Source organism: Rattus norvegicus, chromosome 6 (assembly GCF_036323735.1).
Source record: "Rattus norvegicus strain BN/NHsdMcwi chromosome 6, GRCr8, whole genome shotgun sequence".
Lineage (NCBI taxonomy): Eukaryota > Metazoa > Chordata > Mammalia > Rodentia > Muridae > Rattus > Rattus norvegicus.
In genome coordinates, this window is record NC_086024.1 from 106,919,423 (window position 1) to 106,933,910 (window position 14,488).

A 14,488-nucleotide genomic window follows, 5' to 3' on the forward strand; every position below is an offset into this window, starting at 1 on the left:
CTTTAACCATTGGGTTATTTCACCTGTAAAAAAATGGGACTATTCTAACTGCCTTGTAGCTTCAAGAGATTAACACTGGGAATATTGAAAAAGTACAACACAGTGTCTAGCACCTAGAAAGTAGAGCCAGTAGAGCTCATCTAGTTATGATGAAGGTTCTGAAGCCAGACTGCCTGGCTCACATTTAGTAACTGTGTGACCTGGGCAAGTTTCTTTCTTTCTTTTTTTTTTTTTTTCTTTTTTCTTTTTTTCGGAGCTGGGGACCAAACCCAGGGCCTTGAGCTAAATCCCCAACCCCTGGGCAAGTTTCTTAACTTGTCTATGCCTTGTTCATCTGCTGGGGGGTGGTGGTGGGGTGGTGGGTGAGGAGTCTTCTTTCTTGTTGGTTCTTCTTGAGGCAGCAGAGGGAGAAGAGAGTTGGAGGGTAAGACTGTCACATGAGATTTGGGGGTAAGACTTTGTCTTACTAGATATTTAGGGTTGCTGTATAATAATACAAAGTTTACTTATCTAAGTCTAAGTTACTATGCTTCTGTAGCTGACCTGCCTTCTGTGTTCCTCTAAGGCCAGAAACTGTGGTCTCTGGCATTTAGCACCTCATTCTAAAACAGCAGGAGATGAAGTAAGGGATTCATTGTTAGAGCCTTTTCGCTTTTGTCCCTAAGCCTCTTGCTTGTCAGGCGAGGGGGAAGTTTGGAGCAATAAACTTTTATTGAACCAAGAGAAGTGAATAGTGCTTGCAGAAGGAAAAGCTTTTACATAGGTAAATAAATATGCATAAACTTTGTGAATATGTATTTATACATTTCCACTCAAATCAGCTGGGCTCACCTTGCATGCATCCTCACAATTACATTCTCTCTCTCTCTCTCTCTCTCTCTCTCTCTCTCTCACACACACACACACACACACACACACACACACACACACACACACACACACAATTACATAGCAAGACTAACCAGAGGGCACAGAGAGTGCATCCAAATTAACAAAATCAGAAATGAAAAGGGACACATAACAACAGAATCTGAGGAAATTCAAAAAAATCATCCGATCTTACTACAAAAACCTATCCTCAACAAAACTGCAAAATCTGGATGAAATGGACAGTTTTCTAGACAGATACCAGGTACCAAAGTTAAAGATTAATCATCTAAACAATCCCTTAATTCCTAAAGAAATAGAAGCAGTTATTAAACGTCTCCCAACCAAAAAGAGCCCTGGACCAGGTAGGTTTAATGCAGAATTCTATCAGATCTTCATGGATGACCTCATAACAATACTGTCCAAACTACAGTGAAAAGTTTAAGGGCTTAATCCTACCACACTGTGATAACAGCTACAACACTGGTCAGCAGTCAGTAATTGTTGGGTAATTCTATCACAGAGCTATCAGAGTCCTAGTGTTGGCCTCTTTTGTAAAGTAAGCCTCAAATTTAGGTTTCTTTCCTTTTCCCATTGTCCCATCATCCCCTGGCTTAAGAACATGACAGAATAAGGAAATACTTAATAGTCTCCAAAAGAAAAAAATCTAAGACTGTAAACAAGTTCAACAGGTCTTTATTGAATGTCATAGTTCAAGAGGCAAATCTGGACACACTGGTATCAGTGAGCTTGAAACAGGATCACTGATGCATTGGTGATGATAATTCCTAGCAAATGTGATTGATTTTTACTTGATTTCCAAGTAGCTCTCAGGCATCTAACCTGTGAAACAGTGACTGTTTACATACAGGGATGCAAGGGGACATAAGAATCAGAGCAGAAAGGAAACAACATAAGGTACTTCACGAAAATAATGTTCCAAGAACTGAAAAGCCTCGAAGGTGTACAAGAATCCAGTAATAACAAACTCATGTTCAAGCAGGATTAGAAACACAGCGTTAAAACTGGACTCAGTGCCGTGTCTTCACGTGCAAACCTGCCAACACTGAAGAGGATCATCCCATTTTCCTGTGACTAGTCAATACATTACGAAGTTCTTTTGCAAATCACTCTGCTGACAAGTAACAAAACTGCACTGAAAGCCTTTACTAGTCCTCTTCCCCTCCCTTTCTCCCGTGTAATGAGGGAACGATGAGGGGAATTTAGTTAGAGGCACTGGCATTTCAGAATGCTAGACTTTTCATCAGCAATGCTTTCTGACAAACTTTGTATTAAGTGCATCAGGTAGTCGAGTGCTGTGTATTCTCTATACAGTTATCAACACAAGAGTTAATGGCAGTTCAGAATCTCATGCCCACTGGGCAAAATTCTTTAAAAGATTGTCTTTTATTAAAAAAATCATAACTGCACTGTGAGGTGAGGGTTGGTCTCAATAAAAGTTCTGCAGTTAAAAGGAACAGCAAAGAAGGATTAGCCTAGGATAACAGTCAACCCTGAATCTACTTTGAGAGAGCTTAAGAACTCAAACACTTTACTTCTTCAGTGATGTTCAAAAGATACATTAAAGATCACCCACTCTCAGATGCTAAGCTATTTCAGCTCAGTGACTAAATTTTATCTTTGTATTTTCTCTACTAGTGTTGATAGTTATCAATGAAGAAAAAAAACAGTATCTGCAAAAAGATACGTTCCATTGAAAGTAGGTAGGATAAAATCCTTATTGATTATACTCACACACAGAGGGAGGGAGGGGAGGGGAGAGAAGGGAGGGGGAGACAGAGATCCATTTCTGGCTTCCTTCTCAGAGATCTGCCTTCTTCTGCCTCTGCATCCTAACGCTGGGACTAAAGGCCTCTATTGTTTATTTGCACAATAAAACCCAAAATACTACAAACAGCTTGTATCTAACTTAAAGCTAATGGAATTAGGCAGCACCTGAATAGATTTCTCAGATTGTCCAATGCACTCTCCCCATCTGGATGTCTACACAACCTCTCTAGCTGTCTGTCAGTCCTTCTGGTCTTTACTGAAAACCCAAGGAAAAAAAGATGAAAGTGAACTGATTTTTAAAATACAGTTTTGGGGGTTGGGGATTTAGCTCAGTGGTAGAGCGCTTGCCTAGCAAGCGCAAGGCCCTGGGTTCAGTCCCCAGCTCCGAAAAAAAAAATACAGTTTTTGATTAATGTTGTGGACACATTAAAACAGATTTGAGACCAAAATAAAGGGGAGGGGCATCTAAGTTGGAGTTAGTTCACCTTTCTGACCCTCATTTTTTTTTAATTCTAATACAAATTTTATCCAAGAGTATTTTAGATTCACTATCCCATGATTTGGTTACTAATGGCTGCACAGGCCGAAGCACTTACTAAATGGCATATGTGACTGGAAGTTGACCAGCCTGTCCTGAGCACCTGGGAGGAAAACACTGTTCCACTTCTTACTCTGCCTCTGAAATCTGGGGCAGAAGCTCAGCGAGCTGGGCTCTGGATCTGCCCCATTCTTGATTCTGGCTAGAGTTGCATCTGTGAGTGATGGCCAACATGCCAGTACAAACAGAGTCTGCACATTTTAGCCACCTGATGAAAGCTTTTATTGTTGACTGAATTCTAGTCCCACATGTTCTTACTTAACGTGGGTTGACAGCCAGCTGTCCAGGTGATTCTAAGCAGAGACAGCTCCTGACAGTGGTGAATCTCGAGGTTCAGCACTAACCAGTTACCTAGGAGGACAGAGATGCTGGCTGCCACACTCACCTCACGCCATAAGTATGGGATGAAACTCAAGCATTTGCAGGTAATACATCGCTTTAGTCCAGAGACCTTGCATGAGGACTGCTAGCAATGAGGAAAATTACTGATACTTTTATCCAAAGTCCAGAGTTTAAATCATGATTCTTTTTTACCAACTATATAATCCCAGGAAAATACTTTACTCTCTCATCTTCAGTCTTCTCTTTATAGCAATACTTAAGATCTCGGGTGATTCATAGTGTTACTAATCAGTCTAACACAGTCCCTGGCACAGGCTGCAATTACAAATACTACTTCTATTTGTTGCCTGTGGCTAGACAGTCCAATTAATTACATGGAATCACTCACACAGGAAACTATAGGAAAAGGAGACAAAAATGACTAAAGCAAACAATATCTATTAGAATTACATATAATTCACAATGACAAATACAAGAAACACTTTATGGGAACTTAAAAAATACCTATAACCAATTTTCAAAACATTAAACATTACAATTTATGCCATAGGAGCATCATATATAATCTTTTAAGGAATATTTGAGTCAATCTATAAGGAATATAAAATCTGAATAATCTATATAGATCCTCAACATCTCATGTATGATAATTTTATAACTAAGAGTGAAATATTATGGAATTTGCCTAAAACTTAAATGCTTTGGTCAAGTGTTGTTTCTTTCCCAAGGAGACCCAAGTGTTACCAGAATCTTTACAAAGTAAAACTTCAACGATATTTTTTATTTATATCACAATACACCACACATCAACACACAACAGTGGTTTATCCTTCTTGACATTTGCTTTACTTCGTTTGACTGAAGGTCTTTCAAAATACATTTCCAAGCCTTGAGGTAAATACTAGAGGGAAACAGGCCCACAGCAGAGCTGTTACCCCTGCTTCAGATACAAGGAGGGCACCGGACACTGGGCCTCCGGAGTGCTGCTGGTCAAGACAAGAACTGAAATACATACGTCTTGCTTTCTGTGGAACTTACAATGACTCCTGTTATGAAGTCAGTTTCAAGAAGTACTGAATGGCTTGGTTATGTGAAGACTGTTTAAAGCAAATGTCTCCCTGTATCAACAGTTTATCCAGAGGCAAAGGCTCACTGGACTGTTCAAGACTTTCCTTTGCATTCTCCCCCGATGCCACTGCAGGAAGGCTCTCCCGTTCTGAGCTCCTTACAACATGCTAGCTGTCTGCTCATCCTCCACATTGCTGCATCGTGCTCTGTCTCGCATGGCAATAGTTTCCTTTTCTTACTCAACCCGGTAAGACTCTTAACTTGTCCCCTATGTATGCATGCTTGCTAGACGATTGGCACCTAAGGAGTCCTTCCTCTGAGATCTTCAGTGCTCAAAGCTTGGGAGCTATTTTCTTTTGTTGTCTGTAATATAAACAACTTACACTTACATGGATAATTCCATCTTAAGTGTTTTCTTCCTAACTGTAACCACAATGTCCTTTTGGATGAAGTGTGTGCATTTCCCTTTGTTATAAAGGTGTCTTGACAAAACTAATGTGCAATCGACATCTGTTAAGTGACTGCTAGGTTGTCAGGAAAACTCTTTATAATCTTAGGTCAAAATAGTCTGGCCAATTTATTGAAAAGACGGAAATTATTTTGTTAAAGTGAAAAAAAAAATTAGGCTTGGTTCAACTATCCTCAGTACTCTAAAACCAACTTTGATGCTACATAAACAGGACAGCTCCACTACCCCCCACCCCCCAATATCCCTGGCTATTCTCTGGCATAGTTAATCTACTCTGTGTGCTCAGGCTTTCCTCAGAAATGCTCACTAAACTTCCTTGCACCCTCTATAAACAAACAAACCTTATTCCTTCCCCTTTTTCTGAAAAAATGGTCCATTACCTTATTAAAACCAAAACTAGTGCTTATAGCTTTGGGAAAAATACACAAAAAGAAAGCCTACATCAATTTGGGCCTTCTCATCGTAACTCTATCAGAAGCAGGCTGATTTGGGGTCCACCCTGCCAGGAAAGCAGTCCCTTCCCTTAGGCTTTGCCTGATACTAGAAACTGAAAGTTGGTGAGCACTTTGAGGGTTCAAGTGCCACCCTGAGGTATGATCTTTTTTCAGTTGTCTTGATGGTTTATTTGGCCCTCCTACTTCTCATCTCCATGCCAATGGATCCTTTCACATAGTACAACAGTCACTAAGGTCATTCAGAGACTGTCAGGACTCATCTTTACACCCCAAAGTCTTTTAAACAAATTGACTTGAGAAGAACTGCTTTGCCACAATTTCCCACATCACTGTAGCTACCCTGGAACACTAGTTGTTCTACAGTTTTCAACTAATTGCTTCAGTCATTATTTTCCTAATGCCACTGACTGAGCATTCTCTTTTAAAGCTAACTTTTCCATCCCCGTTATACCTTCTCTGCCAATAATTTTTGAAGTGTTTCAGTTATGATCAGCCCTTAGGACTGTGTATGTTTTTAACTTGTGGACAAAGACTTACAGACAAGTGGAAAAAGTAAGTTCTCTTTACAATCCAGAACTCATTCTTTAATATGAGTTTTGATTATATATAAAGGAATATGACCCCCTAGTTCCCAAAACTTGTCCACTAGAAATCCAAGAACCAGTAGTTTTCTCACCTCTTTAACTCTCCATAAGGCATCAGTTTTATGCTGTGTGTGTGTGTGTGTGTGTGTGTGTTAGTGTATATATGTATTTTCTTTTCTAAGAAAAGAAAAAAATTCATTCGCCTATGTCCAATATAGGCATCTAAGTATATAGTTACAAATTAAAGGCCACAAATACTTCCCAAGAAAAAGTATTTAAAAAATCAGCTCCTCCTTTCACATAGCACAGCTAGCCTTCAAAGCACACCAGCTAAGCAAAAGGTGTCGTCCATGGAGACAGGAAGAGCAAGCTTCTCCTCTTTGGCTGATAGCTGAATTTTTATTGGCAGTTCTAGTAAAATATGTAACTTCTCATTTATTCTAAGCAAGGCTCTCCCCACCCCCAGCTTTCTTCAAATAATCTCTTTACTCTTCCATTAGAATGTGAAGTCTTGGAGATTTTGAACAGCAAGGTTTCGGGTGATAAGCAGTCACTTTAAATCATGTGTTGGCTATGTGGGAAGGAAGACTAGGGGAGGATGTCGAGATGGTGAGTGAGAGAGATAGTTAGCTCATCGGACACACTGGAAGACAACAGGCATCTCAGAGCTGCTTTCGGTATCTCACGAAGGCCCAAACTGCTACCAGGGTAAGGGCAAACACTGGCAGCAGCACCACAGCTACAGGAACTCCACTCGGCTCTCCGTCGCCTCGATGAACTATAGGTCCATTCTGCACTGGTAACTGAAAGGGAAGGGGGAATATTAACTCTCTGACTACTGTATGTGCCACAGCTAAAAGATCCAAGTTGACAATTACCTGGAGATGTAATCTATACCACCCAAAGCTATAAAATCCACACACTTTCCACCAAAAGAAATGAACTACTGTCCTACCTGATGCATCACTCACAGACTTTCCGATAGGGAAGCATTTGACTTTAGTTTACTACTGGCTTAATGGGACCTCACAGAGTAGAGTAGATAATTCCTGTTTCTATAATGTCTCTACCTTCTTATATATGATTCTTAACAGGAAAGTGAAGGGGTGAGATGAAAATGATGGCCCTTCAGGAAGTTTGGATATTGCAGAGCAGGAAAAGGGAGAGGAAGGAAGCAGCTTTCTTTCTGGAAACATTTACTTACAAAGAATATCAGTCATTTTAATACAATAAGAGCAGATCCAAATTCTGTCAACACAGTTCCAATGTCATTACTGGGAAAGCTTCTAAGTTAGCCTCTCGCTCCTAAGATGGGGTATTGTCCTCCATGCCCAAGTTTGCAATGCTAGGTACAGATAAAGGTGAAATCTACAGGAGGAGACATTAAAGACTTAAGAGATAAAGAAACCACATCCTAGTCATTCTCAATTTCTATCCCCCAAGTATTTCTTTTTATACTTGCATTGTCTTTCTTCATTCCAACTCTGTTTTACAGGGTGGACCCTCTTAAATCAATTTTTGATGGTTAACTTGAAATCACTACAATGCCATCTTCTTCCAGTTAGATTTAACCTCATTACATCCAGCCCACAGAACCCGAATCCCTTCCACTGAGAAGCAAGTACACAAACTGTCTTCTAGAACTGCTGTCCTATCCCTTATCACTGATGACAAGTCCTGAACAGCCATGCTTACTGGAAAGACATGGTTTTTCAGGATTAGATGAGCTTTTTGACCAATACTGCCTGTTGTATTTTAAGTTATTTGAGGCTGTTTCTAAAGTGAATGCACATCTTCAAAAGGAACCCTGATCATATCTGAAATATATGCCCACATAAATTCTCCATGCTTTAGAACCAGAGGAGCCCCTGCAAAGGCAGACACTAACCAATACTGTACTGTCTTTTATCTACCTGCCTCTGAGTTCAACACAACCACGTTCTGCTTGCAACTCTGGCCGCTTGCTTAGATATAACTTATGTCCTTTTGGGTTTGGGTTTTTTTGTTTTTGTTTTTTTTTATATAGTTTGAGTTTTCTTTTAGAGTCTCAACATGTAGTTCAAACTGGCACCGCTTTCTCCAGTTTTTTTTTACTAGCTCCTTTCAATCATCTTCGGCCTCTTACCAAGTAATTCTACTTTCCTTCCATTTTCACTTATAAACTTTAATCCACTAAAGGTAGGACCTGGGTTACACGCTGGTTTTACTGATAGGCAGAAATAACAAAGAACTCCTGCCTACGCTAGACAAAGGCAATCCCAGCAAAAGACAAAGCAAAACAGACTTTGAAGATTACAAGTTTATTCCCAAGTACAGTACAAAAGCCTACTGTCCCTTATCCAGGTGCAAGGGATACGTACCCTGTGCTGCACTCTCAGGGACACGGCATATCCTGCATTACGGAAGAGGTCTACGGCATCTTGGTGCAACAGGTTCTTCAGGTCTTGGCCATTTACCTGTCAATAGCAAGAGAGAGAAGTTAGAAAGGAAAATTCAGTCTCTCAAGTGAACAACTTACTTTCATGCAGTGAACCAATCCCTTAAAAATAAGATCGGACTCTTTCAGGTCAAATTCCAAGGTCTAGGAATATGGGCTTAGTTACTGAGCATGCAAGAGAAAGTTTCTTCATTTTCAAAGTTAGGTTTCCAACAACCGAGAATCCATGGATCATCTAAAGTGAATCCTGGCTTTAACAGATTTGTTTCTCCTCTTTCTTAACTTCTGTGCTCATCTTGTTTGACTGCACTGGCTCCAGTTGCTGTACCTGCCAATCACCGGTGAGTATCCGTCTATCTCCACACAGGTACATCAGGGGACGCTCTGTGATATCATCTTCTATTATCCCCTATTCTTTATATCCCTAATCCTCAGCATTTCCAGTGTTGGCCCCGGAAACGTCATTCTCTCGCCACTCTAGCAGGTTTATTTACTGTGAACAATTTTCACTGGTTCTATGTAATTCCTGTTCTCAAATTTACTAAAAATCTTTTTTTGTGAAGACAGAAACCTCTAGAAATCCCTTGAATGCAGGGCATCCGACTGCACAGAGGGGACAAATGTGACGCACTAGTGCTCTTTCTGTTGCTAGGACTCACAAGTGTCCTTTATATCATACTCAGTGAGGCAACACGTCCCGCCTTGTGCAAGACAGAGAGATTTATACATGTCACTGCTACTGAAAACAGCATTAGTAGATGAAATATTTACTATATTTAGTAGGTTTGTGCTTTATACACTATCAGATTTAATTACTGCAATGATCGTATAGAGTAGACTGAATTTTTGTACAGACTTTGTAATGAAGTAGCTGCCACCCAGCGCCCTGAGTAGGCCACTAGGTGTGGAGACTGAAATAACGGAGCGAAGCTCAGAGCACTCTTAACATCTCACTGTTCTTCAAAGGTTTCTACTTCCCGCCCTGACTTGCCAACTGTTCCTTTGCTCAGCTGATGTGGAGGCAATCTACATTTTTATTCTTTTCTCATTCTCCTCACAGTCTTAGGTTACGTTTTAGACAGATTGGGCAGCTCAAGAGGATACAAAGACAGATCAAGTTTGCATAGAGTTCTCATTGGTTAGGAGGCCAGGAAGAATCCAGTGGGAGAAGCAGCTTACCTACACGGTCCTGATCAGACCTAAGTTATTGAATAGAGAAATTTACATGGAGCTTAAGAAACAGTAGCTATGGAAATTTCCCATTCAGTGAGACCAAGTGGCCACCAGAAGAAAGTGCTGTGAGAGGCAGATTGGACAGCCATAGGGAGAATATACAGAGCAGAGTCTAAGACCCCACAGAAACCCACCTCAGTGTTTGTCATCCTCAACCACCATCCCCATCCTTCTCTAACACATTGTATTGTTCCTTCTCTTCATGAGTCCTGCTAGTATCTTTGATAAGTGGAACTACCAATGCTTTTCTTTTATAGACTGGATATTTTCAATAACTATAATTTCTCTAGTTACCAACTGAGACTAAACTGTGACATTAACATTTAGACATACTAGACACATAGCCAACTCTAAAAAAACCTGCCTACAACTTCTCCCCTTTTAGCCCTTCGTTAGATTTTTCTCTTTATCATCAGTGCTTTTAACATCTTCGTATTTTACTTGCATTTATTCATCTAGGATTTTGGCTGTAATTTCAACAAAGCACCATATAAGCTATTGTAATCATTTGTCCCAGTACCTGACCATCCAGTCCAGGGGACACACTGCACTATTCCCCTTGCCAGGGTTGAGCTGACTATTCCTGGAGAAGAGCATGGTCACATTCTGTACAGAGAGCCAAGTCAGCTGCTACAGCTCATGCTGAAACCCCTTCTAGTCAGCAAGTGAACTCACTAATAAACATCACCAGGATCTGTCACACACCTCTATCTCTATCCTGGCCTGACTCGCCTCAGCCTTTGTGAGAAGACTGAGAACAGCTCGCTCTTCCCTTTTGACCTTCTCCCTCATATCTGGATATTCTCTCACTGCCCCTTTTCCCTAATCCCTACTTCAATCTGTTTTTATTTATCAAGGCTAACCCATACACTATATATTTACAGAACGCAGTCACTTTCTTCTCTTGATTATAATCTTTGATGGTCCTTCTCAACTAAAGCCACTGTCCTCTACATAGAAAACAACGTACATACATGGATGGCTGTCCTCTTTCTTCCCCTGCAAAACTGTTTGAAGAACCTGCTTATGGGGCTGGTGACATAGCTGGTTGGCCAAGAGCACTGGCTGCTCTTCTAGAGGACCTGAATTCAGTTCCCACACCATGGCAGCTCACAATCATCTGTGACTCCAGTTCCTGGGGTTATGATGGGCTCATTTGGCCTCTTGCAGGCACCAAGTCCAGACACATAGTACACATACATCCATACACAGGCAAAACACCATGCACATTGAAAACAAAACCAAACACAAACTGCATGCACTTCTAAATCACCTCTTAATGACCCTCTCACCCCTTCCTTCATGTATAATTTTAAACACTCTGCAATCAGTTAAACTGCAGTCTAACACTATGACAGTTTGCATGTTATCTATGGTTGCCATTTTAGGTTGTGGACACTTAGATGAACCATGGTGGTTGCCTTTTCTGGTTTATTTTACACAGTATCTCCCTACTCCCACCTTAAATGAAACTAGTGAGCAAGGAAAGTTTGCGTTCTTAACTTACTGTTAAGTGTGTTAACTGGTGTGACGAGTTCTCCAGTGCATCTTCTGTTTAATCTCTGTGTGGTTAATAAACTCTTTCTCATACAACTAAGAAACGTGCTTGCACTGTGAAATGCAGCTAGCTAATGGCCCAATCTGTCACCACTATGGCTTCATTGGGGTTCCAGTACGTGGCGTGTAAGAAGCAGGGACATCACCACAGACTGCCTAACAAGCTCACTGAGGAGCGACTTCACTCAAATGTACAGGAGAGATGGGAAATTTACCTCCACGTTTCCTTTACCACAGAGAATACACATCCTCCTGGCTTCCAGGAGCAACCTATTCTAAGCAATGCACGCAAAATAAACAGCGAGGGAAGAACGGCCGGTTCTCACGCACTTCAGATCTGCTTCTTCATCCTATACACCTGCTTCTGCTTCAATCACAATGGAAATAATTATAAAACTATTTCCACTGCTTAGCTACATTTCTCTTTATTATCTTTTGGTATAAATCGTATCAGTAGCCATAGAAAATTAAATTCTACTTCTTATGAGAAAAGGAAAAAAAAAACTACACAAGATATCATGTAGTTTTTCCATACCAGACCTTTAAATCAAGACAATATGTGGATCATATTTAAGGAGGATGAAAATAGTAAGTTAAGAGTGTAAAAACTCACAAAAAAACTTGTCCTTAACAACTGTATTCATTATCTAAAATGTATGTGTGCTAAAGAAGGAACACATTTTTAGTCTGATAACTTAGGAAAGTTACAAAACCATAGGGCATATTTTACAACACAGAAAGTATTCTACAAACAGGAAAACCCATTAAAATGCATTAAAAGGGCCACGTAGATGTGGCAAAACACTTACCGAGCATGAAAGCCCGATAGCCAATCCCTAGGACCGCAAAATAACTAACTAAACAAAATGAACTAAGTTAGTAACAGTTTATAGTTACATCATAGCCAATAACCAGTGAAAACTTAAGCAACTAGGAATGAAGCAGGTTAGACACATGGAGCCATTTAAAGTAACACCCTTCCAGGTGCACTTTAGAGAAGAAAGGGGCCACCATGGGGTTCTGAGGCAACAGCCTATGTGAATGAATTTTTTTCCCCTTTCACTTGGTCTTTCTTTATTGTTAGTTTTGAAAGTAAGTGTGTCTGTGTGTGTGTGTGTGTGTGTGTGTGTGTGTGTGTCCCCATCAGAAGAGGGCACCACACTCCCTGTAGCTGGAGTTCTTACGGGTAGAAGTGAGCTCCCCAATACAGAGCTGGGAACCCCTTAACCCCTGAACCATCTCCTTAACCTGTAGTGAATCCTCATTCCATTTCAACCAACCTCCCATAGAGAAAGGCAACAGAACGTCGATTTAGAAATAAAAGTAATGCACTAGATTCCTTCCTGCCTTGGCAGGATCTACTTTTGGATCTGGGTTCTTCTCCCACATATCTGATTTTCCAGCCTTGGCACTCACCCCTCTCTTTTTCTCACACACCCTTTCTTTCCTTAAGTGACTAGGACAGAACTCTGGCATTCTCTGTAATGGCTTATATATGTGGAACATTTACTATCTTGTGTCTTTGTAATATTTCTTATATTTCTTCTATCATGCTGTAAGTTTTTTTTTTTTATTAACTTGAGTATTTCTTATATACATTTCGAGTGTTATTCCCTTTCCCGGTATCCGGGCAAACATCCCTCTCCCCCCTCCCCTTCCTTATGGGTGTTCCCCTCCCAACCCTCCCCCCAGTGCCGCCCTCCCCCCACCAGTCTAGTTCACTGGGGGTTCAGTCTTAGCAGGACCCAGGGCTTCTCCTTCCACTGGTGCTCTTACTAGGATATTCATTGCTACCTATAAGGTCAGAGTCCAGGGTCAGTCCATGTATAGTCTTTAGGTAGTGGCTTAGTCCCTGGAAGCTCTGGTTGCTTAGCATTGTTGTACATATGGGGTCTCGAGCCCCTTCAAGATCTTCCAGTTCTTTCTCTGATTCCTTCAACGGGGGTCCTATTCTCAGTTCAGTGGTTTGCTGCTGGCATTCGCCTCTGTATTTGCTGTATTCTGGCTGTGTCTCTCAGCAGCGATCTACATCCGGCTCCTGTCGGTCTGCACTTCTTTGCTTCATCCATCTTGTCTAATTGGGTGGCTGTATATGTATGGGCCACATGTGGGGCAGGCTCTGAATGGGTGTTCCTTCAGTCTCTGTTTTAATCTTTGCCTCTCTCTTCCCTGCCAAGGGTATTCTTGTTCCCCTTTTAAAGAAGGAGTGAAGCATTCACATTTTGGTCATCCTTCTTGAGTTTCATTTGCTCTAGGCATCTAGGGTAATTCAAGCATTTGGACTAATAGCCACTTATCAATGAGTGCATACCATGTATGTCTTTCTGTGATTGGGTTAGCTCACTCAGGATGATATTTTCCAGTTCCAACCATTTGCCTACGAATTTCATAAACTCGTTGTTTTTGATAGCTGAGTAATATTCCATTGTGTAGATGTACCACATTTTCTGTATCCATTCCTCTGTTGAAGGGCATCTGGGTTCTTTCCAGCTTCTGGCTATTATAAATAAGGCTGCAATGAACATAGTGGAGCACGTGTCTTTTTTATATGTTGGGGCATCTTTTGGGTATATGCCCAACAGAGGTATAGCTGGATCCTCAGGCAGTTCAATGTCCAATTTTCTGAGGATCCTCCAGACTGATTTCCAGAATGGTTGTACCAGTTTACAATCCCACCAACAATGGAGGAGTGTTCCTCTTTCTCCACATCCTCGCCAGCATCTGTTGTCCCCTGAGTTTTTGATCATAGCCATTCTCACTGGTGTGAGGTGAAATCTCAGGGTTGTTTTGATTTGCATTTCCCTTATGACTAAAGATGTTGAACATTTCTTTAGGTGTTTCTCAGCCATTTGGCATTCCTCAGCTGTGAATTCTTTGTTTAGCTCTGAACCCCACTTTTTAATAGGGTTATTTGTTTCCCTGCGGTCTAACTTCTTGAGTTCTTTGTATATTTTGGATATAAGGCCTCTATCTGTTGTAGGATTGGTAAAGATCTTTTCCCAATCTGTTGGTTGCTGTTTTGTCCTAACCACAGTGTCCTTTGCCTTACAGAAGCTTTGCAGTTTTATGAGATCCCATTTGTCGATT

General features: G+C 40.9%; 1 protein-coding gene across 1 annotated transcript in view; it reads right to left on the reverse strand.

Moving 5' to 3' along the window:
- Positions 1-1,547: 1,547 nt before the first annotated feature.
- The window catches only part of Synj2bp (synaptojanin 2 binding protein), a 37,684-nt gene continuing 24,743 nt past the window's right edge, over positions 1,548-14,488 (reverse strand). The window contains exons 3-4 of the mRNA NM_022599.2: positions 8,535-8,630; positions 1,548-6,977 (exon numbers count right to left, since the gene is read on the reverse strand). Coding sequence (NP_072121.2) covers positions 6,837-6,977; positions 8,535-8,630 — 237 coding nt within the window. The 3' untranslated portion in view covers positions 1,548-6,836. The remainder of the gene's footprint in view (positions 6,978-8,534; positions 8,631-14,488) is intronic.